Source organism: Ochotona curzoniae, unplaced genomic scaffold (assembly GCF_017591425.1).
Source record: "Ochotona curzoniae isolate NIBS_2020 unplaced genomic scaffold, NIBS_Ocur_1.0 contig_2688, whole genome shotgun sequence".
In the NCBI taxonomy this organism is placed as follows: domain Eukaryota; kingdom Metazoa; phylum Chordata; class Mammalia; order Lagomorpha; family Ochotonidae; genus Ochotona; species Ochotona curzoniae.
The window spans coordinates 24,426,624-24,453,007 of record NW_024465553.1 but is presented as its reverse complement, the minus strand read 5'-3'; the positions used below and the strand labels follow the sequence as shown (position 1 = coordinate 24,453,007).

General features: G+C 46.9%; 1 protein-coding gene across 1 annotated transcript in view; it reads left to right on the top strand.

The window, feature by feature from the left end:
• Nucleotides 1–26,384, top strand: part of SYNE2 (spectrin repeat containing nuclear envelope protein 2) — a 309,068-nt gene that overhangs the window by 225,413 nt on the left and 57,271 nt on the right. Inside the window, exons 80-93 of the mRNA XM_040975466.1 lie at nt 2,045–2,241; nt 3,928–4,060; nt 4,789–4,971; nt 5,345–5,485; nt 7,627–7,803; nt 11,199–11,354; nt 14,256–14,408; nt 17,904–18,074; nt 19,413–19,543; nt 20,928–21,132; nt 22,544–22,723; nt 23,305–23,433; nt 24,600–24,754; nt 24,869–25,013. Of these exons, the coding sequence (XP_040831400.1) occupies nt 2,045–2,241; nt 3,928–4,060; nt 4,789–4,971; nt 5,345–5,485; nt 7,627–7,803; nt 11,199–11,354; nt 14,256–14,408; nt 17,904–18,074; nt 19,413–19,543; nt 20,928–21,132; nt 22,544–22,723; nt 23,305–23,433; nt 24,600–24,754; nt 24,869–25,013 (2,256 nt within the window). The remainder of the gene's footprint in view (nt 1–2,044; nt 2,242–3,927; nt 4,061–4,788; nt 4,972–5,344; nt 5,486–7,626; nt 7,804–11,198; nt 11,355–14,255; nt 14,409–17,903; nt 18,075–19,412; nt 19,544–20,927; nt 21,133–22,543; nt 22,724–23,304; nt 23,434–24,599; nt 24,755–24,868; nt 25,014–26,384) is intronic.

The following is a 26,384-nucleotide window of genomic DNA, read 5'->3' as shown; positions in this document are numbered from 1 at the left end:
GTGGGACTGCCGGGACACGAACCAGCAGCCATTTGGGATCCTGGCACATGCAAGGCAGGACTCTATAATCCACGCCAGGCTCTAGAACTAATTTGAAACACTGATGTTGGGTGTGGGCCTGGTGATGCCACAGGTTCAACCGTGACTTCAGACCAGCATCCCACATGTAGACGGCTGGTACCAGTCATGCCATGTTTGTGATCCAGCTTCCTGCTGACACGCCTGGGAAGCAGCAGTGAGTCCCTGGCAGCCGCGAGGGAGACCTACAGCTAGTTCCTTGTTCCTGGCTTTGAGCAGGACTGAACCAGTGGGTAGAAGATCTCTTCCTGTATGTCTTTCACTGTCTGTCCAGTAATTAAATCTTTAAAAAAAAAAATAAACTGACGTTGGACTATTAATCCAAGCTTATGGGCTTGGGTGGAAGGTAAAGATTACAAATGAATAAAAAAAAGATTATAAATGAAAATTGTGGCAGAGGCACTGCAAATATAATTTTTAATATTTTTTTAAAAAGGTTTAAATTAAATAAAAATAGCAGAAGTTCTATTTTGGGGCATAATTTACTGTTACTGTCTAAACAGCTGTCAGAATAAACAGCACCTGCCGACTCCAGCAGCGGACGGTAATCGCCTGCAGGCTGTGGCCTTCAGGGGCCAGCGCATTGGCAGTTCTGAAGAATTTTATGTTCTGTGCTTGAAACTTGATGTTTGGCTATTTGCTATAATTTACTCTAAAATTCTCTGCCTTTCACCCTTCTGATTCCAAGAAGGAGATTCTAGAAACAAGTTGCTTTTTTCCTCTTGCATTTACACAGTATGAAAAAATAGATGTTTTCCTATTGCTCCCCTTGATGTCTGTACCTTGGTCTGTAATACCCCACCGACTACCCAGGAATGAGGGGACTGGTGGCAGGGCTGCAGTCAGAGAGGGGTGGAGAGGATGCGGGTGAGCATGCTCTCCATTGGCCAGATCCAGAGGTGCTGGGAATCCTGGGCTAGCTGTACAGTTTCCTGATTTCCAAAACAAGGTTTAGGGAGCAGACGCTGGACATAGAACACTCGCAGCCTGGACTGAAGTGCCTGGGTCTGGAGTTGTGGCTCCTGCTCTTAATTCCAGCTGCCTACCGATGCGCATCAGGAGCACAGCTGGTGAGGGCTCACGTAGCTGGGTCCCTGCCAGCCATGTGGAATCTGGCATGGAGTTCCAGATAGTGGCTGTAACCTGGCCCTGCTTTGGCTAATATGGGCATTTGGGGAATGAGACAGTGGATGGAAGACCTCCTCTCTCTCTCTCTCTCTCCCACTCTCAAAAAAATAAACATGGAAAGTAATAAAGAAAGCATCATTTTTTACATACAACCTGTGTCTGCAAGCTGCAGTGGCCTGCAGGCAGCCAGCTTGTGTGTTTTGGGTTGTGGTGGTGGTTCTTTTGACGGAGGCGTTAACTGTCTGGTCCATGTCTGTGCATGTGTTTTGTTTGGCTTGGTGACCTCCGAGGGTGACCGCTGCAGAATCGCCTGACCCGACACTGCCCTGTGAGGACACAAACCGCAAGTCATGTCTGACTTCTCAGCTTGCGCTTCTGAGGGATGAGCAAATGCTGAGGTGTCCTTGGTAGCCCGTTGTAGTTTTTAATTTTTGAATTAGTTTATTCACTAAATGAAATTATTATGTTGGATGCTGGCATTGCAGGTAGCAGGTTTACGCACTGTGCCCCCAAACTGGCCCCTGTTACAAGTTTTTAAAGAAAGGATTTGTACATGCGAGAGATCAGTATGTCATGGATCAAACTATGCGTGGATTTGAAAAAAAATTGCTCCAACATCAACCTGTTTTTTAATGTCCATTTTTCATAAACTTTTGCAAGTACCCCATAATAATTTAAGCAATAAACAGTAATTCACAGAAACCCAGATTGGTCACTTCCGCTCCAATGCCCATTGAGCCCCGAAAGATGAAATCAAGCTTGTTGAGCACCCACACAACTGGTATGTGAAGCTAATGTGGCATTCATTCTGTGGCTTTTTTTTTTTTTTTTGCGCCAGCAAATAAAAAGGAACCTGGATGGGAAGCATGCCCAGCTTTACCAGACCCTGAGCGAGGGCAAACAGCTGGTGGGGGCTGTGAGCTGTGCCGAACTTGGAGGCCAGATGGCCAAGCTGGAGGAACAGTGGCTCTCCCTGGACAAGAAGATTGACCAGGAACTGCACCGCCTGCAGACCCTGCTGAAACACCTGCTCAGGTGGGCCTTCCCAGGGGGCCCCGGGCCTGTCTTCTGTAGGAAAAAGCCTCCCCGGGGTGCTGTGACCAGTTGCTTTTCACCTACTATCCCTTACCGCACCTTGAGTTCTTTCAGAACTAAATGCAATCTAGAGTTTCTGATACTTGTTTGTTAGACACAAATAATGTACAGTCATTTCGCTGAAAGCTGTGGATAGCATTTCTATGGTGAGTAGAATTCATGTTGTGAAATACTTGATATGAATTGAGTTCAAAAAGTTTGTGCAAAATATGATGAAAAAGAAAGTTTATGGGACAAGCATTGAGGCTAGTGAGGAAAACACTGATTAAGGCGCTTGCATCCTGCTTAGGAGGGCTGAGTGTGAATGAATCCTGGCACTCCAGCTTCCTCCCCACATGCAGGGTGAAGGGCTGGCTCAAGTCCTGGGGTCCCTGCCACCCAAGTGGGAGACCTCCACTGAGCTGTGGGCTCCTGAATTCAGCCCTGGCTTTGAGGAAGTGAACCAAGAGGTGGGGATGTTTTCTCTCTCTCTCTTCCTTATCTGTCTTTGTCTCTACTTCTCACATAGTAAATAAACAAGTAAATGAAAGATAAATTTATTTTGGGGCAAAAAGTTTTGGAGTCTGCAGCTGACCTTGTGGTAAGCGTGTTAAGCCAATACTTACAGAATCCAGGACCCCATTATCAGAGCACCAGGTCATGTGTCAGCTGCTAACGTGTCTAGGAAAGCAGGGGGTGATGGTCCCTGCCACCCGTCTGGGAGATCTGAAAGGGTCCTGTGTTCCTGGCTCGGCCTAATCATCTCTACAGTTACTGCCATTTGAGGAGTGAGCCGGTGAATGACAATCTCCTTTTCCCTCCTTTCTTCTCCTCTCTTTCACTCTGCCTTTCATATAAATCTTTCAAAACTATTTTTGGACATCCTTGCATAGTTTTGCTTTTCATGTTATACATTTTCCATGAACTTTTTGAAGACTCCCCATCCAGTGTCACTGTAATACTGTGATGCTCTTCTATGCCCACTTCTAGAAGTCCCAGCATTCAAGGAAAAGTGTGGTATTTTAATGAATAGAACAAGGTGGACGTGCCTTTTGAGTTCTGAGAGTTTGGCTTGCTTGGTTGGCATAGTCCTAAACCACTGGCACCTGGTGGAGAAGGCAAGACGTTTGGCCCTCATTGTCTTCCTGCCTCTTAAAGGCCATCTTAGCCCAAGGCAGTTGGCATTCCGAGGCATATCCACCTTTAGTTTGGATATTCATATCACATCAGATTCATATGTCAGCATCTAGCCAAGCAATTTGTTATTAAACAACTTGTACAAAGGCTGGCTATGTGTGGATTATAAACAAATTTGTGGATAACATTCGATGTGTAAAATAGCCTTTGTCCTGACCCACTGCTGTCCCTTTTATATCACTGTACAAAGAAATGAAAAGGATGTTTGAGACCTTATAGTGCACCCTTGTTCTTGATTAGCCGTAAGGAAGGATTTCTGGAAAAAGACACAAGCGACTGGTTTGGGGTGTGGTGTGCAGTGTGACGTAATCCTTACACACGCCACCATGGTCTCTGTAGAGGAGCTGGCCAGCCGAGGAGAGAAAGCAGCAGGCCCCGAGAAGCTCCGTCACGAGAGCTGTTCCTCCCACGTGCATTCTGATGTCCTGTCTCTGCATTCCGCTCCTTTAGTTATAACAGAGACTCGGATGAGCTCACCCGGTGGCTGGGATCTGCACAGCAAACTCTGAATCACTGGAAAGAACGGTCCCTCGATGTGTCTCAGGACCTGGAGACTGTCAGAAGCAACATCAGCAGCTTCTTCGTAAGTCCTTACGGGAAATGCTCAGCCAATGAGAGGCGGGAAGTAAGCCTGTGGGCCGGGGCGGCAGGGAGAGGCATTTGTCACAGCTGTTAAGAAGCTGGCTAGGATCCCCTGGTCCCATGCCCGTGTGCTTGGGTGAGCCCCTGATCTGCTCTGGTGCCACCTTTGTGCTAGTGAAACCCTTGGACAGCAAGTATCGAGTCAGGCACTTGGGCCCTGCTGTCCACCCTGGGAAACCCTGGCTCCCAGTTTCAGCCTGGCCCAGCACGGACAGTTGTAATTTAGGGAATGAATCAATAGTTGGGAGATTTTCTCGGTCACACACACTCACACACACTCACACTATGACTTGTCCGGGTGTTTATTAGCAGGAAGCTGGAGTCTAGATCCTTTAGCCAGGAATTAGTTCCGATACTCTTATGTGGGACCCTTGTGTCTTAGCTGTCATCTTACCCAGTGCATCATATGCCTCCCCCTAAATGTATGTTAAAGGCCATTTTCCTCCCTTATCCAGCTGTTTCTATTGCCTGGAATAGTGGCAGGCACTGTGAAAAAGTGTATGGGGTGGATGGGTGTGTATGTGTGCCAGACGGGTGTGAGTGTGCACAGATGCGCGTGAGCATGAACATTCCGATTCAAATATTTGTTGTTTACCCAGTTTATTGTGTACCTGGTTATTCTGACTCCCGGTCACTCTGTGCTCTGACTTTGACGACTGTTTGCTGCAGGAGTTTGCAAAGGAGGTAGACGAGAAGTCCTCCCTGAAGACGGCTGTCGTCAGCACTGGGAACCAACTTCTGCATCTCAAAGAGGCCGACACGGCCACGCTGAGAGCTTCCTTAGCCCAGTTTGAACAAAAATGGACGCTGCTCATAACTCAGCTTCCAGATATTCAAGAAAAACTTCACCAGGTAAGCGGGTGGAGAGTGGGTATTGGAATTAGCATTCCCTTGCTAGCTCACAGCTCTTTTACAGCGACTTCTCGAATTTTCTCCCGGTGTCCCTGAATATGGGCCTTCACTATTACACTCTCCTCCAGCCAGGTCACTCTTAAGGGAGAAATCAGCCTAACTTAGTTTCTCAGGGCCACAGTGTTCGTCTGTGTGGAGGTCACCGTTGTCATTTAAGGGTCATGTATTCTAAGTTTGAATGCTGGGTTGGTTTCTGTGAGTCACCTGCCAGATGTTGTAGAAAGACCTTTTCATCAAGCCGGATACCCTCTCCAGGGCTGTGCTGATTCCTTTTGTTAGCTGTGATGTTCACGTGGAAATTGTGCCCATGCAGCTTCAGATGGAGAAACTGCCATCTCGCAAAGCCATCACAGAGATGATCAACTGGATGGACACCGTGCAGCGTGCAGATGAAGGCTCCGAACTTTGTCCAAGTTCCACGTCGCAAGTTAGAAGTCTTCTTCAAAAGCACAAAGTAATTGTACAAAGGGAACTGAGATCTTGTCATTCAATAGAAGGCAGATTGGGGAGTGGGTGTTTAGCCTAGTGATTAAGATGCTGTGTCCCCATCAGAGTCCTGCGTTCAGTTCTCAGCTCTGGCTCCTGACCCCAGCTTCCTGCTGATGCAGATCCTGGGAAGAGGCCTGATGGTTCATGGGAGATGCAGATCATCTCCTGGCTCCTGGTTTCAGCCGTACTCAGCCCCGGTTACTGCAATCATTCGGGGAGTGAACCACTGGATTAGACCTCTGCTCACTTGCTCATGCCCATTTGTCCGTCCTCCCCCCCTTTCCCCACTCCCCCAATCCTTTTCTTTTCCTTCCTCCCTCCTTCTCTCTCTCCCTCTGCACCTCTCCAAAGGTAGAGTTTTTTTTTTTTAATAAAAAGGCAAATAAGCTGGAGAAGAAATATTGAACAAAGAAACAGGGTATCATTTATAAGCACTAACCCAGGAGTTGGGGAATGAAGAGTGGAAGACTCGAGAGAAACAACCTAGTTCCCTTGCTCTTAATTCTGTTTGGTAGCTTCCATTACCTTGGGACAGTTGGAAGCCCTCCGTACCTTCCCACCCTCATCTTGTCTTCTTCCATGCACTCCCAGCACTCACACTAGACTAAAGGTGCCTTGGATGGTCCCTCGTCATGATTACATGTGAGGGAGTTTAAAAAAAGCTCATGCAAAGTGGAATTGAAACGTAAGCTGTAGTGGGTGTGGGGCTCCGCGGTAAGCTGGCTCTCGGGGTGCCTGCATCCCCTGTCAGATAGAGCTGCTCTCCAGCTCCATTCTCAGTCCTAGCTTCCTGTAAACACACACACTGGGAAGCAATGGGTGCTGGCTCATGTGTTTGGGTCCCTGCCAACACTATTTATAGATACATACTTTCTTTTTTTTTAAAGATTCATTTATTTTTATTACAAAGTCAGATATACAGAGAGGAAGGTCTTCCATCTGATGACCGCAATGGCCGGTGCTGCGCTGATCCAAAGCCGGGAACCAGGGACTTCTTCCAGGTCTCCCACGCAAGTGCAGGGTCCCAAGGCTTTGGGCCATCCTCGACTGCTTTCCCAGGCCACAAGCAGGGAGCTGGATGGGAAGTGGAGCTGCTGGGATTAGAACTGGCGCCCATATGGGATCCCAGGGCGTTCAAGGCGAGGACTTTAGCCACCAGGCCACGCCACCGGGCCCAATACATACTTTCAAAGATAAGTTGATTTTGCAAAAATTGTGGGTGTTCATACCTGTGAGGAGGGACCTTCAAAAACTTAATGGAAAATGCACATTATAAAAAAAAACCGCTTTATAGTCTTCATAACTATTTTGCACCAAAATATGCTTTTTTTAAAAAAAATATGTTGCACTGTATTTTAAAAAATAATTACTTGAAGCGTTAGAAATACTTAATCTCAGATCCACTGGTTCGCTCCCCAGATTCCCACAGCAGCAGAGGCTGGGCCAGGCAATAGTCAGTTGGCACATACCATCTGGTTTTGCCCCAATTTCCCCACGTCAGGTACTAGAAATTTGCAGAAAAAAACTGAACAGATAGCAGGCCTGATGGCATCTCAGTGGGGATGGATTTGGAATTGCTGTGGAACCTGAAGGCATCCACGAGGCCCTGGGAGAGTCTGTAAGCAGAAGAACAGAGAAGAGAGGCTCCTGAAGTTGGCAGTTTCTTAATAGTGTCCTGGGTTTCCTGGCAGAGCCTTCACTTCCTGTTTTCTGTTCAGTTTCCATGAGCCCTCAGGTAGCCCAGAATTCCAGTGGGGCTCTGAGGCAGCCTTTCACAGGAGTGCCCTCTGCTGGGCCTGGGCTCCTGAGGCCTATCCTGCTCCCTGCTGCCCTTCCCTGAAAAAGTCTGTTGGAAAGCAGTGAGTCCTCCAGTCCCAAGGGTGTGTCGTTCCCTGAGACTCTCCGCTCAACTCAGACTCCTGGCGGGGTTGGTTTGGGGAAGGTGGAAAGTGACTCCTAACAGGTGTTAATCCCCTTGATTAACAGATGGGAGCTGGGTGCCCCCTCGGGTGTGGAAGAAGGGACAGCCAATTGATTCATCCGTGCAGCAAGGGGCAGCAGAGTCATTGGGGCAGCTTCCACACTGGCTTGTTGGTTTGTTTGCAGGAGTGTAGAATGGAGATGGACTATAAACAGTGGATAGTGGACTTCGTGAACCAGTCCCTGCTTCAGTTAAGCACCTGTGACGTGGAAAGCAAGCGCTATGAGAGGACGGCGTTTGCTGAGGACCTGGGGGAGATGAACCGGCAGTGGCACCAAGTTCATGGAGCCCTCACCAGAAAGGTACGCTCCGGCATGAGAGCTGCGTGTGGGATTGCTTGACCTCACTGTTGGAAGATGCCAGAAGGCATCCAGAGAGTTGATTGCTAGTTATTTCTAGCTGTCATCTCAATCTTGTATTTAACATTGTCCTTTGGTGTCTGTGAGAGAGTATGAAAGCAATTCTCATGTTTATGCTGAGGTTTCCTTGTGAGAAATTGAGTTAGGCAAATGATGCAGAAAAATTTTAAGTATCACTGATTACGTCAGGTTATTGAATGGTCAAAGATTGGATATTTTCCAAGAAAGAGATGGTCAAACGGGCAAAGCTATTTTAGCTTTGAAAAAATGATGAAAAGGAAGGAGGAGGCATGTAGCTTTTTGATAGATTTTTTGTTTTACTCTGTGACTCTAGAAAAGATTAATAAAGCTCCTGAAAAGATGTTTGATATTTATATCTATTGTAAGTGATGATTGGTTTTTGTGTAGAGGGAGGAATAAAAATGGATTTATACATTTGTTAAAGTATGTGAATAGAGAACATGGGCAGTTCACAAAAGATGGAATTATAGTCAGCAAATAAACATGGGAAGATAGTGACTGCAGGGATCAGATACTTGGAATAAATATTGAATATTATTAGAGAATCACAGTAAGATAAGGGCCAAAGTCCAAAAGCCATTACAGTATTCTTGATAGAATAATGGCTTTAAAAAAATTTTTTAAGGTTTACTTGGCCCTGCCCAATCCACCCCCTTCCAAAAGCAACCCACACATTAGCTAACAGTTGGAGCTACCTTGCGTATCCTGCCCTACACCCAGGCCTGGACCACATGCTCACCAGCAGGAGCTGTGACCCACTAAGGGAGCATTCCAAGTTCCCCCACTTGGCCCATCCCAGACCCAGATCTTACACACACCAGCAAGTGCTAGTCACTTGTCCAGCATAGCCTGCCTCTCCATCTTGGCCTAGTATTAGCTGATGAATGTTGCGGCCCAGCCCGCCCCACACCCTCGTTTAGGATGCGCATGTGGGTGCTGGACCTGCCCACAGTATTCTCAGTCCCCATACCTGAGAATGTTGGCAGGTTCCGTGGTCACACCTAGCCAAGCAAACCTTAGCTAACCGACAAGTGCAGAAGCCAGGCCAGAGTGTGGGTCATGCTGAGCTAGGCTGTCACACTTGAGCAGAGGCCGGTTCCAGCACCTACTCCAGCAGGAGCTGGAGCCAGGGGCAGGCCAGACTACAACATCCAAGGTAGAAGCCAAGTCAGGTGAGGGGCTATACCAAGCTGTGACAGAGCAACCACTGGCACAAACGAGATCTGGCTGGGAATAGGCCTGGCTGGGGAGCAAAGAGGATACCCTGGGTAGGTTAAGGTTCCCACTGGTGGGCGCGGGGGCCAGAGTAGGGGTTACTGTCTAGTCTGGAATTGGCTGCAGTGTTCCTTGGCACAGTGTGTGGGGTCCACGAGACTAGGCTAGACTCCAGCACCAACTGGTGCTCGTGAAAACCAGGGTAGGTGTGGGATGGCTAGGCTAGGTCTCTGCCCCTGCTGAACCATGTGTGAGCTGTGTCGAGGTGTGGACCAGGCTTGGCTGTGCTGTAACACCAAACAGTAAAAACCAGAATGGGTAAAAGTCAGTTGGGAAAGGTTACTGTTGCTCCCAGGACAGGAGGTAGATAAGTAGGGCTGGCCCATGGATCCACCCATGTGCGCAAGATCTGACATTGGGAGAGGTTCTGATGAAGTAGCTTGGGAAACTCCTCTGTAAGGACACAGTCCCTGCAGGTGAGCGCAAGATCTAAGATAGGGAACAGCCCAGACCAGGGAAGGATACCCAGCAGCATACATTTGGCGCAGGTCGGGTGGCAGACCTGGGCCAGTTCACATCACCTGCTGGCAAATCCGAGCGCCTGAATGGACTGTGGGTCAAGCCAGATTCAGTCGCAACACATACCAGTTCATGTTAGGGCTGGGACTGGGTGCCAGCTGGGCAGGGCTAGGCATGAGTTGGAATTAGGGGTGGGTCAGGCCAGGCCAGACTTTAGCTAGCACCCATTGGCAAATGTCGAGGAGATGCGGGCCATGCCATACTTGGCCACAGCACCCAACCAGCACAGATGAGACCAAAGGGGAAGAGGGCAAAGCTAGTAGCGGGGCTGTGGAGGGCTCCCCGGCTGGACCACTACTCCCACAGGAGAGCGTGTATTAGGATGGTGGCAGACCAGGCCTGGCAGAGCTACAACACCTTGTGGGCCTCATGTGGGCTGGAACGGGGAAGGTCAGGCTGGGCTGACTGTTCCTACTGGTGCATGCATATGTCAGAGTGGGTGTGGGTTGGTTGGGCTTTGTCGCAGCATCAGCTAGCAGAAGCTGGCTCTGGGGGCTGATTCTGTCAAGTTAAACTGCAGAAGCCCCTGGAGAGTGCATATCCGGGAGTGGGCCCAGGAGGGAAATAACGGGCACCTCCCTTGTCTCTCCCCTTCCCCCAGATGCAGGAAGGGGAGAAAAAGAATGTGGAATTGGTGATCTTATCCACATTCCTATAGCCCTTGACCCCAATCACCCTAATCAAATATGTAAAAGTCATCAAAAACAAAAATAATAAAAAAAACTTTTTAAAGCATTTGGAAAATTTAAAGAACTATAAAAATCAGCTTATTGTTTACTCTAGCAGTCTACCGCTCAGGAATTTATTTTATAGAGACAAAAAGAAAGGATTTTGTACACTAAGTGTTCAGTTCAACATTCTTTATATCATTGAAAATGAAGAAGTCATTCATTTCCAACTCTAGGACCAAAATAAATTAAATGATACTGTATCCACTTCATAAAATATTGAGCATTTTAAAAATTTAATCTTATGGGCCTGGTGCAGTAGCCTAGTGGCTGAAGTCCTCATCTTGCATGACCCAGAATCCCATATGGGTACCAGTTCATGTCCTGGAGGCTCCGCTTCCCATCCAGCTCCGTTTGTGGCTTGGGAAGGCAGTGGAGAATGGTCCAAAGCTTTAGGACTCTGCACCCGTGTGGGGTACCGGGAGGAGGCTCCTGGCTATTGGTTTTGGATTAGCTCAGCTCCGACCATTGCAGCCACTTTGGGAGTGAATCAGTACACAGAAGATCTTTCTTTTTGTATCTCCTTCTCTCTGTAAGTCTGCTTTTCCAATAAATAAATAAATATATCTCTTAAAAATACACCTCTCTCCAGCAGATTAGCTTTTACTTTTACATGTGAATGGAATTTTGATTCTGTTTCCTGATTCTAAATTGTCTTAGCCTCTTATTATTATGTGTAATTAGAAATTGGAGAAGCAGTAATGTCCTTTGGAAATAATGATGTTCACATTTTAATTCAGGTAGTTTAAAAACGAGGACTTTTTTTTTCTAATTTGTTTTATTCATTGCTCATAGATACAACATCTGGAACAACTTTTGGAAGGGATCACCGAGAGTGAGAACAAAATACAGCTTTTGAACAGCTGGCTGGAGGCTCAGGAGGAGAGACTGCACGCTTTCCAGAGACCGGAGGCCGTGGCCTCGCTGGAGAGGCTGCTGCTGGACTGTCAGGTGAGCTGGCCCCAGCCGCGGCCTGGCCCCGGGGCTCCCCGAGCTGCGCGGGCACTGGCCGTGCCCGAGCGGCCCACTGCAGCACCTGCCTCCGCGTGCAGGGCAGATAATCCCCCCTCAGGTTGTAGACAACGGCAGAACGTGATAGACGTTTTTCTCATGAGAAACAGAAGTGAGATTTTGCTGGTTACTGTTGCCCTTTAAGAGGTTTCCAAACGACTCCTACAGCGTTGATGGGTTGCTTTCCAGTTTTTTTTTATGACTTTGTTCATTCACAGAATTATATTTTCCACCATTTTGAGTATTAATGCTCCATTCTTCCCTGATGGGCACATCTTGTTCCCAGCCTCCCACTCTCCATCCCACTGCCGTGTTCCCACGGCCACCCTGAATTCTTCCTCCCCGCAGCTTGGGTTGGACTTCCCATGGCGTGTGTCCTTTGGCCCCAACAAGCTGTGCTCTGTAGATGCCTGGGAGCCATTTCCATCCCTGTGTCTGCCTCCAGTCCCTCTTTAGGTGCCCTCGCTACCCTCCCCTCAGTTCCTGCCAGCCCTCACTGGCTTCCCGGGAAGGGTAGCACCCCTCCAGCCAGCCTCCAACCTCACTCGTCACACTGCTGCGCAGTGGCGGCCATCCTTCACTGCTCCACCTTTCCCATAGAGTGAAATTCTGGTGTCCTTGACTGGCATTCTGGCCTCCCTGACTTTCCCTTTACCTACAAGCAGTTGATAACAGATCCAAATCAAATATATCTTAGCTGATTCTGAGTTTTTCCTGGGTAGGTCAAGGCAGCCCCAAACACGTTGGAGGTGGGTTCGGTTTAGCTGTTCCTCATACAACCTCACCATCATGTTATAAGGGAACATCCCCAGAGAACCTCCACTGTCTATAGAAACATTTATGAGCAATCAGGCATTAAAAATAGGTCCTGTAGTGAAGTTTGCTGAAGTCCCAGCTCTCCATGCTCTGGCTGCACCAGCCACTACTTTACACAAGGCAGGTGCATCAGTAATCCTGAAGCAAAAGTCCATTGTGTCTGACAACCAAAGTCTTGGGTTTAGACCACAGACCAACCACAAGGGAATGGATCATGGGGATTATTGCCCAATGTAGAGGCAACAGACCAGGCTCGATTTTTAGATTCCATAAGTGAAAATTTAGATTCCAAGAGCAAAAATTGGCTTACCATGGTTTAGCCAGTTATGTGAACTCTTTTGGGTTCCTCATACTCCTGATGCTATTAAAGAAGCCATTAATTTTGCCAATTACAAAATGATTTCTGACATTCAATAGGCTCGTTAGCAAAATGCCTTGTGTGGGTTGAGAGCTGCGGCTCAGATGCCCTATCATATAGCTCCTTTGGCGGTGATTCAGATGCCAGCCAGCCTCCCTGGAGTGGGCGTAACTGGTGGCACCTGAGCTCTAGCAAAGGCCATTCCAGGGAGGTTGCTTGGTTTGCTGGGTGCCTTTGCCACCAGTCCCCAAACATGATTGCTCAGAAACGCACCCACACATCGGCAGTGCCTTTCAACCATGTGCCACTGAAGGTTAGCCAGTGAACACCTCGTCCTGTAAGTGCACTGAGAGCCAGTTGTGTTGGATCAAGTCATCAGGTCCTGCCACCCGTGCTGGAGAGCTGGACTGAGATCCCAGCTCTGGCTCCTGGCTTCAGCATGGCCCAGCCCTGGCCAATGCAAGGCAGTCCCAGTGGGGACTGAATCAGTGGGTGGCAGTTCATTCATTCTCTCTCTCCACTTGTCTCTCTCTCTCTCCTGTTGTCTGTCTGTCTGTCTGTCTGTCTGTCTCTCTCTCTCTCTCTCTCTTTCTTTCTCCTCTCCCCCCACCTCTCTGTATGTGTGTGTGTCACTCTTTCAAAATTAAAACAAACAACGACTCATGTGCATGGAAATGTAGTACTGGAGGATATGAGACCATGAATAGTCCACATGTGTTCATCTAGAAACTTGAAAGGTATTAGTTGATGCATCCCCGAGAATCCTAATGATCTTCTGTGTTTTCTGCAAGGAGCTATGCTTTTCTCATAGTAAAAATAACGTTTACAGTTTTTCCCACTTGGATTTCAACTCCAGCCCCTGGAAGAGTGGAGAAGGTGCCCCCACCATCCCTCTGCTGTGAGGAAGGTGTTACTGCTCTGGCTGCGGCAGCTGGGTTTGCAGAATACTGGCCCCATGTCTGCTTTTCTGAAAAGACCTCTGTAAAGACTGGGTCAGGTCAGGGAGGAGGCGCCTTCTACGATAAATTAATACACTAAGAAGTAGAAGAAGAAACTGCAGTTATTTTTATCTGAATTACCCGTGTCTCTGTAACCTGTTGCTTGTGAGAGAACTTCAAAAACACACACAGAAAATGGAATGAAAGGATCAGGTTATATGTATGTGGTACCAAAAAAATATCTATATGTATTGCAGCCCATGCAAAGTTTGCATCCTACGTATTTTCCATGTGCTCCTTAAAGACCGCGCATCACGATGTCTACAGTGTAAAGGCACCTGCTCGGTTTCACTTCATCCCTAAGCTGTGTGCCACATGTAGCATCATCACTGTTTCTCGGAGGAGAAAACAGACTGAAGTGTGTTCCCTCATGAATGGCCCCACAGGCGTTGCAGGCCAGGTGTGGGTTGGGGTCCAGCACCCCTAAATTCTTTTTGCTCTCTGTGATAAGAACTTATTTCCCAGAGTTACCTATGTGTAGAACCGTGAAGTGTATACCCGAATTAAGCATGTATTATAATTAAGGTGCCTTTGATGGATTGCTATTTAATTATATACGCTCATGGCATTTTTTGCTTGTAAAAGAAAAAAACAGACTCCTATTGCTTACACTCTGTCAGCTGTTTCGTGGTGTTGTACATTGAATATGTTTTCTTCCTGCCCTTTCAGGATATAGAAAATCAGCTTGAGATGAAATCCAAAGCACTGGATGAGTTAAGACAAAGCTCCCTGACTTTGGAGAGTGGGGCAACGCCGTTGTTAGAAGATACGGCATCTAAAATCGATGGATTGCTTCGAAAGAGGGACAGCGTTGTCAGTCAGGTACTAGAATGGGTCTCAAGTTTGCTGTTTCTCTCCACCTGTTCTTTGGTGATTCCAGCCTTGTTGGTGGCTGCGAATGCGCAGAACCATCTCTGTTGTGTCTGACGTGCTCTTACACAGATGGCAACATCCCCATCCTCAAAACCCAGCAGAGGGTGCAGCAGTGCCTCCTGGCCAGAGCCACAGGAGCTGCCATGGAGACACAGGGAGGCGCCTCTGCAACCTTAGGAGCGGGGTCAGTGTAGAGAGAACTCCAGAGAGAGGATAGCACAGCATAGGCCAGACATCTGGTCACCTCTGCAAGACGTGACAGTTTCTGCGTTTGTCCCTTGCTGGAGGAGGACACACCCAAAGACAGAATAGGCATCTCTGGATATTGCAGCCCTCACATTCCCCTGCAACAGAAGGGAACACTCCAAATACATAGGCAAAGAACTTCATAGAAAATGGGTTGGAGTTGATTTTGGCACACACACACACAAAAGAAAATCTGCATATATGGAATCTCAAAAAAAAATTATGGAATCACATATTATGAAAAAACCATGCATGGCTTTCAAAGGTTTTTTTTTTAAATTAAGTTAATCTTGTAATTCCATCTTTGTACAAGCTTGCTAACAGGATAGGTGTGTCCGTGTTTCCTGACAAATCCTCCCTGGGGGTTATTTGTCATCTACCGAAATGTATCATGAATCACTTGTTCCAAGAAGGAATTGGGAATTGCCTGGGAATGCTGAGCCTCATTCCTCTGCAAGGACTCTGGCAGAAAATCAAGACAATACTGAGAATACCTGTTGAATGTATCTTGTATAATGTACCGGGCTTGCTACCAGGAATATGGAATTAGACAAGGAAAAAAAAAAAATGAATCCAACCTCAAAGAGATCATAGGCTAGTAGACTAACAGGAATGAATCTTTGCAACACAATTAATTATAATACAATAAAAACATAGCGATGCTGGCTGATGAGACAGATACTGCATCTAAAAAAACAGGCGAATTGTACTGCCATATGCATGGACATAGATAGAAATGGAATAGAGTCCAAAAATAAACAGGTTCTCATGATGTCGCCATTGACTTTCACTAAGGCTGCCAGGGCAGTTCAATGAGAAAATAAATCCGTTTTGAACAGTGATGCTGGAGCAGGTGGATATCCACAGGCAGAAAGAACGAAGTTAACCCCTGCCTTCACACCACAGTCAAGAATTAACTCAGAATGAACCAGTCTAAGAACTTCATGTTTGTGATCAGGCAGGGATTCCCTAGAGGTGGGACCCAAAGTGCAAGAACCCAAAGAGAAAATGAATTTCATCAAGGTTGAACACTTTGGTGGTTCAAAGGCCACAACTCTCTATATATGTAGAAAGTACTGGCATTTGACCTGCGAGTAAGCTGCCAACTGGTATACCCCCATCCCCCATTAGAGCACCTGCGTTTGATTGCTGCTTCTGGTTTTTGACTCTAGCTTCCTATTGATGCAAACCTTGAGACTGGGATCCTCCCACTCATGTGGGAGACCTGGGTTGAGTCCCCGGCTCCTGGGTTTGGTCTCCCACTTGTGAACATCTTGGGCATGAACCAACAGATGAGAGCCGTTTCTCCTCTCTGCCTGTCAAATAAATTTAAATTTAAAAACACATACACAATGGGAGAGAATATTCGCAAATCACATATTTAATAAAGACCTTGTGAGAATATATAAAGAATTGTTACAACTCAAGAAAAGGACAAAGAAGTAGGAAAAAAAATAGCAAAGGCTCTGGATGGATATTTCTATTTGCAGATCATGCAAATGACCCATAACATATAAAAGGAAGATGCCCATGGACCATCAGACAAGGAAATTCAAAGCCGCAGGGAAACCTCTTGCATTTGTTATTTGGAAGGTAGACAGTCGCAGAATTCCCCTCTGCTGGTTGACTCCCCCAGTGCCTATAATAATCAAGAGTCAGGGTCAGAAGCTCCATGAGTGGCAGGGTTCCAACTACTTGAACCATCATCTGCTGCCTCCCAGGGAACCCACAGCAGGAAGCTGGAACTGGATAAAGAGCCAAGATTCGAGGCCAGGCACTCGGATATGGGATGCAAGCATCTCATGCGGCTGTGTAACTGTTGTACCCTAAGCCTGCCCCTTGCAGTTCCCTTTCATACACGCCCAGATAGTTACACTAAAAAAGACCATTGCAAGTGGTAATAAGATTGTGGAAAAAATTCTAACTGTACATTGCTGGGAGGGATATAAAATGATGCAGCTACTGGGCCTGGCGTGGTAGCCTAGCAGCTAAAATCCTTGCCTTGCACACGCTGTAATCTCATATGGGTGCTGGTTCTAATCCTGGTGGCCTTGTTTCCCATCCAGCTCCCTGCTTGTGCCATGGGACAGCCCAAAGACTTGGGATGCTGCACCCGCATGGGAGACCTGAAAAAGGCTCCTGGCTTCTGATCGGCTTAGCTCCAGCCATTGCAGCCACTTGGAGAGTGATAAACAGAAGATCTTCCTCTCTGTCTTTCCTCCTCTTTGTGTATCTGACTTTCCACTAATAAGTATTTTTTTTAATGATGCAGCTACCCAGGAAAATCATCTGATATTTCCTCAAATGTCAGATTTAGTTACCATTCTGTATTTAGACCCAGCCATTCTACTCCTCGGTAGATAAAAGAAATGAAAACATACACCCCCACCAGAAACTTGCACAAGAATGTTCCTAGTCATACAATGTATTAATAATGGAGAAATGGAGCTGACACAGATGTCCATCAGCTCGTGAATATGGGAGGGAAATGTGGTCTATCCTGAGTATTACTCAGCCTTGAAGAGGAAGGAAGGCAGTCGTGTTGCTTTAAATGAAAGCAGGTGGGTGGCTGGAGAAAGGGAGAGGGGAGATTTGAGAATGACTGTTGATGATTGTGAGGTGCCTTTGGGAGCAACCAAAAGTTCTAAAATCAATCATTGAGATCCTGTAACCCTTGTGTTTAGGAGCAGAGACTTTGCAGTCTCTTTCCAAATATTTTTCTGCCTATAACCTTGGTTGGTGACTTAACCTCCCTAAGCCTGAATTTGCCTAATAACGAGGAAGACATTTATTCCTTGATTTCTGCCTTAATAGCGATGGCTATCCTGTGTTCAATAACTGTTACCCCGCTGGCCAGCTCCAGTGTTCACATTCTCTCCCACCTGTTGTACTGTAGTGAATTTCACTTCATGATTTTCTTGTCCTCTCAGTGCACATGTATCCCATGTTCTCTATAAAGCTGCAGTCTACAAGGGATCCAGCCATTGGGGTACTTCCGTGTGTGGAAGCTGTAAGCACCTGTGTATTGAGAACCTCAGTATTCACGTATGCATTCCTAGTTGAAAACATTGGAATGTTTACACTGAATACAATGATCTAGTCCTTGGAAGGAAGGGAAAAAAAAAAAGCAAGAGACTCTGCTTCCCTAGGGCTTTTCTATATTGGTAATCCTGGTTGTTTTGTTTTGCTTTAATATAGATCCATCAGCTCAAAAGCTCCACACAGTCGGTGCTGCAGGAGTGGAGGACCTGTGGGAAGCTCTATGAGGAGGTGAATGTCATGACCATCCGCTTCTGGTATTGCCTGGAGCACAGCCAGCCTGCGGTTTTATCGCCGGAAGCCTTGAGATGCCAGGTGCAGAACCTTCAGGTAAGAGGACCCACAGTCTAACACCACACGTGATTGGCAGAAAACTCCAGAGCGCAGTGAGTGGATCCAGACTCAGCTTTGCTCTCCACAGAGAGACGTTCAACAACAGTGTCCGTAGTGCAACCGGACGGGGCGGGCATTGTGCTGCTGGCGCCTAACTGGCCCTTGGCTTGCCTACATCTCATGTGGGGGTCTTGGCTTCCATTCAGCCTCATGCTGATGTGTCTGGGAAGTGGCGTACAATGGTTCGAGTACATGGAAGATGGGGATGGAAGTCTGGGCTCCTGCTTTAGTGTGGTCCCAGCTCCAGCTCTTGCAGGCACATGGAGCATAGAGCTTCTCTTCTGCTCTTGCTCTCTGTCGCTCCCCCTTTCTGTCTCACTGTTTTAAATACATAAACTTTCTAATGAAAGCGAAGTATAACTGAAAATTCCAAAATGAATCCCACGGCTCATTTTATAAAACTGTGTGTTATGTTTTTCAAGTCCATAGTTTACATTTTGAAGGTGTTTGGGTTTTGTTTTATCCTTTTTAAAAATTTATTAGTACACCTCAGTGCTTAATATTAATAGTACTTAGTACTTAAAAATTCAGCCTCGGGCCTGGCATGGTAGCCTCGCGGCTAAATCCTTGCCTTGCATGCCTGGGAACCCATATGGGTGACTGTTCGTGTCCTGGCAACCCCCCTCCCCATCCAATTCTCTGTGGCCTGGGAAAGCAGTCTAGAACAGCCCAAGGCCTTGGGACCCTCTTCCCACGTGGGAGAACTTGAAGAGGCTCCTGGCTTCGGATCGGCTCAGCTCCAGTCATTGTGACTGTTTGGAGAGTGAATCAACGGATGAGAGATCTTTCTGTCTTTCCTCCTCTCTGTAAATCTGACTTTCTAATAATAATGAATCTTTTTTTTTTAAAGATTTATTTTTATTATTTTTTCATTGGAAATGCGGATATACAGAGAGGAGAGACAGAGAGGAAGGGAATCTTTTTTAAAAAAAAATGTTAGCCTTAAGGAATTCTGAAGAAGTTCCAGGCTGCCAGCTTCAGCCTGGCCCATTGGCAAGATTTTAGGGGCGTGAATGAAAGATCTTACTTTCTCTTTAATCAGTCTCTCTCTCACTCACACTTTGTTTTTCAAATAAACTTGAAGAAAATAGCTCAGCATCAATTAAGGACTGGCCCTCTCTTTTCTTTTTTGCCATCCCTAAGAGCTTGTCATCGTCCCCTGGGGTTTGAGTGGCCACATCACTGCCGCGGGAACAGCAAGAGCTGAGAAGCTGCTGCCTTCCTGGGTGGTGGCCAGGCCATTGTGAAATATGCATTCCTGCCTTGTCCTCCTAGGCGCTTCAGGACGAAGCCGAGAGCAGTGAAGGGAGCTGGGAGAAACTCCAGGAGATGGTTGGTAAACTCAAAGTTGTCTGCCCCTCCATGGCTGAAATCATGGAAGAAAAATACCAAGCTACACATGCCAGGTACCGTTTCCTGTGCAGTTTCAGTGGTGGCACAGGTGGCTTTATCCTGAGGACATGTGGCAAATGATGGGACGCAGGCCTTGAGCAGCCTTCTTAATCCTCCAAGACAGTTGCATTACTGTCTTGTTATTCTGGCTTCTGCTTTGAAGGTGGTGGTCTCTGCAAGGTTGGACGTCATGAAGGCTACCGCCTGGCTCATCTAGCATTTAACAGTCTCGAAATGCCCTGATCAGGGTCCCAGTGTGGCCACACGGAGCAAGATCTAGCCCAGATTGAAGGCAGAATCAGGTCTCAGACACCCAAAGTCAGAGGCACAAGTCAACTGAAGTGCTAGTGGGTGGCCTGCAGGGGGTGTTGTAATCATCCCTGGTGACACAGTGATGGAGAAGGGGGCAGACCAAGCCTGGCTCAGGGAGGTCCTTGGTGGGCATGACAGGGATTCTGCGGTGGAGAGCTCATTCTTGGACACCGTCCTCGTTTATGCAAGCTGTCATTTCTCTGTGCTAAGGAAGTTGGCCAACAGCTGCTTTACACAAGGTGGTGATGCCCAGGCTGAACTGCAGCAGGTGGCTTGCTCCTGCCATGCTCTGTGCAGTTGCATCCTTTTCCCAATAAATCCAGTTGGGCAGAAGTGTTACGTCCTGCAGTGGTGCCATCAGAGCCCCCACCAGCCTTTATGGGAAGAGAAGAAGATGAGAAGGAGGAAGAAACATAGAAATTACCTGTCTGCACTTGGGGTGTGGGAACAAGCTTCCAAACAGAAAGCCAGAGCAGGCATCTGGCCTAGCGGTTAAGAAACCACATCTATGACAGCATGCCTGGGCTCCATGGCTGCCTCGGGCCTCCAGTGGCAGCTTCCTGCTTACATGGATCCTAGGCCTGGGGAGCAGCAGTAAAGGCTCAGGTCATTGGGTTCCTGACACCCACGTGGGAGACCGGGGTTGTGCTCTTGGATGCTGGCCATTATGGGCATTTGGCAAGTGATGCAAGTCAGAGGGGCACTCCCTCTCTCCTCTTCTCAAAGAAGTGAATATTTGAAAGGCATCCAAGATGCACGGAGAGCCTGCCTCATGCAGAGGTCTCCGCAGATGAACAGCTCAGTACTTTTTCCACCTTGGCCTAAGAGAGATGTTCATCAAGCCGTAGTTAGTTCTTGCCAGTCGCAGCTTCTGTTAATTCTGTTGACAAAGTCAAGTAGATAACCTAGTTTGGGTTTCTGTTTATGTCATGGTAATGCAGTTGAGGTCAACAGACACATGCAGCATCCTGCTAAGAGCCCATCTGCTGTTAGGATCCTGGGAGTGTGTGAGTGTGGGTGCGTGCACACGTGTGCACACGAGGGAAGGACAGAATGAAGATCCCGTTGTTACTATTGCACTGGCAGGTGGACCCAGGTCAACCAGGAGGTGGCCGAGCAGTTACAGAAGGCACAGAGCATGCTCCAGCTCTGGAAGACCTACCGCAGTGCTCACTCGGAAGCCACAGCAAAGCTAGAGCAGCAAGAAGTGAAGTTCCAGCAGCTGGCCAACATCAGCGTGTCTGCAAGCAACCTGGCAGAGACCCTGCCCCGGGCCCTGCAAAGCATAAAGGTGGGTGCACTTCCCCTTGGAAAAAACCCAAGTTAAGTACACTGGGCGGGCAGGGCCTTGGCCCAAAGATGAGACACACTACAGTTGGGACAAGTGTCATGAGTAAGCCACACAGGTTGCAGGCAAGGCCAAAATGCAAGGCTGGCAGGATCGAGTGCTGACCCAGAGGTGAGGTCCACACAGCAGGTGGCTGGGTCACAGGCATCCAACACCACCTTGTCCCAAGTCTGTCCTTTCACTCTAGCAAGAGTATCTCCAACATAAAGACCTCACGCTGAGCCTAAAATAAAAGCAGAAGTGTCTCAACTGAGCGGATCCATCTTAGGATCACGGGTGTTGAACTTCTCGCTTTAGACGTAGTAGTGGACTTGACACCATGGCCTTTTTCTGCAAGGAGAGTGATCTTTGGACTGCCCAAAGTGGTCTTCCTAAAATCATAGAAAAATGGATGTTATTAAAACAATGTAGGATTTCAAAATTTATTTGAATCAATAGAAATTTTTCATTCTATTTTCCATGAACTTTTTGAAGTGTCCTTGGGTCTAAGAATCGTATAATTTCCTCTGTGGTGTCTCTCCTAATACTGTTAATGAATGGTCAGAAAGTGGAATATATTTTAGTTTTCAATTGGGTGACATAATGCCGTTTCATGTTTCATGTGGTATTGTAAGTCAAACAGTGGAACCTAATTTAATTATACAAGAATCCAACAGAGAGCATGTGTGCTCCTGGTTGACTTCTATGTGATCTGACGTTTAAAAATAAACAAGAGCCCAGACATTTTTTGTAAATAGTATTTCCAGAGTAGCCGTAAAATGGGCTGTATTAATGAGACTCAGTTGTCCCTGCAAATGAATTAGAAACGCTAAGCACAGTGACAGGCATTGTAGAGCAGAGGGTGAGGCTACCCTTTGGGATGCCCAGGTTCTGTATCTCAGCTGGTTCAGGTCCCGGCTACTCTACTTCTGATCTAGATTCCTGCTAACGGAGGAGGAGCAGATGATGGCCAAAGTTCTTGTGCCCCTACCATCCATGTGGACGATCCAGATGGAATTCCTGGCTCCTGGCTTCAGCCTGGCCCAGCCCTAACTGTCAGATTCTCTCTCTTCTCTGCTGTTGCCCCTCTCTCTTCCACTCTATCTTTCAAATAAATAAATCTTTTTTTTTTTAAAAAAAAAAAGGGGGAAAAAATGCAAAGCAAGGGGGTCTGCCCCGCTATTGGTGGGCTGGCTGGAAACCTCCACTTGACTGATCTGTGCTGTTTTAGTTCTTAAATGCCAGATGTCAGAACCATTTCAGCAAAGGACATCATTTCAAGAAAGCTGAAGCTTTTCATAGCCCATTTCATTGTGTTGATGGAGCAGTAGGGAAAGGAGGAAGACGAGCATGCTGACCCCTTTGTCTTTTCCAGGAGCTGCGGCACAATGTGCAGAAGACGAGAGAGGACTTTTCCGAAATTTCTACTCCCTTGGACCAACTCCCGCAACCTGCAGAGTCCAGCACCCACGCGTTCCTCTCCGGCCAACCCCACATCCTCCAGAGGGCAGCTTATTTGGAAAAGATGCTGCTTAGAAAAGCCAGCGACTTTGAGGTTCATCCTGTTTCGCTCTTCCAGCCCTCAGCTTGTGCCTTTGCATCCTGCCAGTTGCTCTTAGCCTTGGCATAGAGTGCTTTCTGAATTACTCCTTAGGAAAACTACGAGGTGAAGCTGCCCTGAGCAGATGTGAGGGCACTTAGACACTTTGAGTTAAAAGATGGGTTCATTTGGGCACAAAACAATTTCAAAACCACATGTGTTTTTTTTCCTAATAGACATTTTCCATGCTTTGTTTCTATTAGAACTTCTCATATGCATGCTTTCTACACCCAAATAAACTTGTCTTTTAATTCCATGAGCTTCTCGAAGTATCCTCACATGAATATGTCTTTTAATTACATGGGCAATGGGTAGATCTTAAGCAACTCTTCTTGTTTAATGATCATGTTAATTTTAGAAGTGATGTATTTTGTATGCTGTTCATATCTCTAGGCTCATAGAAAGAGTTGCTTGATAATAATGACCCTATTCATGGTTAAAATAATTTGAACTTTTATCATCTCCCAAAGCTGTGTTGAATTTTGTTTTCAAAACATGAGGTAATTGTTTCTAATGAAAAATTCCTTGTCTTCTAGTTTGTTCTCTCGCAGTTTAAGGATTTTGAGGATCAATTAGGAACTTTGAAAGCTCTTATTGCACAGGAGGAAGAGAATTTGAATAAACTCAACGCACAAGAAAAAGAGGACACCCCTGACTTACTGCTGGTACTGGCTCTATCTGTCTTTCATAAGGGCTGAGATTCACTGTTTAATCAAAAGAGGCTAATTAGCATCACCTGGAATCTGCTTGCATCCTGACTCTGAGTCTGGTGGTTCACATGCCATTCATTCTTGCCATGTTTGCCTGAGCTCTAGAGAAACGGGACAGCATGAGCACCTAGTCCTGTGCCATGCCCATTTCTTGTAGGATTTTTAAACCTTGGAAGTCTTCCCAAATTACCTTCAATGAACCGCAGTAATCTAAGAATTGGCTGTTGTGATAAAAGGAATGTTTCTTCTTAGTTGAAGGATAGTAAATCGAATGTTTTAGTCTTCTTGTCCCTTTTGATGACCTTAGTAAGTTCCTGTTGTTAACAAATGAATGGAAAAAAGTAAAGGATTCTAGAGCTGGGGCCAACATTGTGGCCCAGTGGATTGGGACTACAGTCCTGGCATCTCAGGTGGGTACCATTTCAAGTCCTGCTCACTTCCATCCCAGCACTGTGATGATGCATCTGGGAAGGCAGTGCAAGACGGCTGAAATGCTTGGGCTCCTACACCTGTGCGGGATTTGTAAGCAATCTACTTGACCTGTCATTGGACTTGAAAGTCTGAAGTGGTACTTAGAGTCTGTTCTCTGTATTTTCTAGAGACAGAATCTGAGCCCACTTTCCATTTTCTACCACATGGGATGTGCAGGTTGGCATTCTGAGTTCAGGCCCAGCTCTCCAACTCCTGGACTATGGACAAGTCATTCATTCAGGCCCAAGTTTTGCCTTGTCTTTGAAATAAAAAGACTTTTTGTTGTCTGAATATCTTAATTCATCTGAAAAACACTGCACTTGAATTTGATTTTGATTTGTTTGAAAGACAGAGCTGCTTTTTTAATTTGAAAAGCAGAGAGACAGAGCTGCCATCCAGGCCTGAACTCTCCCCCAGATGCCCACCATGCTGAGGGCCAAAGCCAGGAACTCAATCCAGGTCTACAGGCAGGTGCAAGGGACCCAGTTGCTCGAGCAGTCAGTTGGTGTCTCCAAGGTCTGTGTTCATATGAAGCTGGAGATGAGAGCTGCAGCTCACCCAGGCACTCCCAGGTGGAGCATGGGTGTCTCAGCCATCATGCTAACTGCTAAGCCAAAAACCCACCCTGAACAGCAGCTTTGTTTTCACAGAAGCACGTGCTGGCCCTGACAGCCCACTCTCCTGATATTGAACGTCTGAACGACCTGAGCCTGAAGCTCCCGCTCGGGGAGGTGGACGTGAAGACGCTGCAGAAAGTGAACCGGCACTGGATCCGAGCCACAGCCACGGCGCTGGACCGCTACAGGTCAGCGTGTCCCACTCTGCCACCACCCTGGGGGAGGATTGGGGCCCTGAAGGGCTGCGACTCATGAATGTCATGGTCACGTGTTTCTGGGTTGTTTGCTTTCAATCTTTCCAGTGAACTGCAAGGCGTTGCATTGAATGAAAACTTTGTTTGTTGCTGTGAAAAGTGGGTCCAGCTTTTGGAGAAGGTAGAAGAGAAGCTGGGAGCAAGTGTGGGCGACAGCCTTCCTGCCCTGCTGGAGCAGCAGAAAGCACTTGAGGTAACTCGGCATCCGCTGCCCCCTGGAGCCGCTCACCCTGGGGCAGAGATCAGCAAAGTTCAGGGCTGGGGGCACACCTTTCCGCCTCTAACCTCAGAATGTTTTGAGGCAGTGCCAACCTTTCACAGACTGTGGAATTAAGAAATATATTTATTGGGCCTGGTGGTGTGGCCTAGCAGCTAAAGTCCTCGCCTTGAACGTGCCAGGATCCCATATGGGCGCCAGTTCTAATCCCGACAGCTCCACTTCCCATCCAGCTCCCTGCTTGTGGCCTGGGAAAGCAGTTGAGGACGGCCCAAAGCCTTGGGACCCTGCACCCGTGTGGGATACCCGAAAGAGGTTCCTGGATCCTGGGTTCGGATCGGCATAGAATCGGCATAGAATCACTTGGGGAGTGAATCATTGAACGGAAGATCTTCTTTGTCTCTCCTCCTCTCTGTATATCTGACTTTGTAATAAAAAATAAATAAATCTAAAAGAAAAAAATATATATTTTGATGAAAACAGTTTTGAAATCCACATACAGTGTTTTTCATAATACTCATTTTCTCTCTTTGTAAAGATTTATTTATTTATTTATTTGTTTGTTTGTAAAGATTTATTTGAAAGGCAGAGTTAAAAAAAGAGTTTGCCATCTGCCAGTTTACTTCCCAATAAACCACCAAGGCCAGGCTGAACGAGGCTGGTGGCAGGAGCCTGGAGCTCCATCCAGGCTCCATCCCCTGCTGCTTTCCCAAGCACAAGGGCAGGGGCCTAGATCAGAAGTGGAGGAGCCTGGGCTTGAACCGGTGCTACTATGGGAGGCTGGCATTCCAGGCAGTGGCTTAATGCCCTGCACCACAGCCGGCACCCATAGCACTCACTTTTTATGAACTTTTTAAGACTGTTCACAGCATGGATTTCAAAATATTTTTCACTGAAATGAACTTATCTTTTAGTTTCTTTTTCCACAAAGTTTTTGAAGTACCCTTATATATCTTTAAGCAAATTCATTTGCCAATTGATCATTTGTGAAATTTTCTCCCATGGCATAAATTTCATTGGTTTGTTTTCTGTTTTATTAGCGGCAGCACTCCTAGGGTTTCCTGTGATACTTAAAGCTTTCTGGCACAACTTGACTTCTGTGGAATGCTGTTTTTGTACCACTTTCCTAACAGCGTGAGAGAGAGAGAGCTTCAACTTCTCTTCATATTTTCATTGAATTTTCTAGAGTTTGACACACCTGGTGTAAATTTCACTTGGGTTAATGTATAGTTGGAGATGCTCTTGGTGAATGCTTGCTTCTCTGAAGTGTGTATGGTCACTTCACAGTATCACATTAAGGTCATCCATTGAAGATGAAATTGGTCCTACCAAAAAATTAGGCGACCT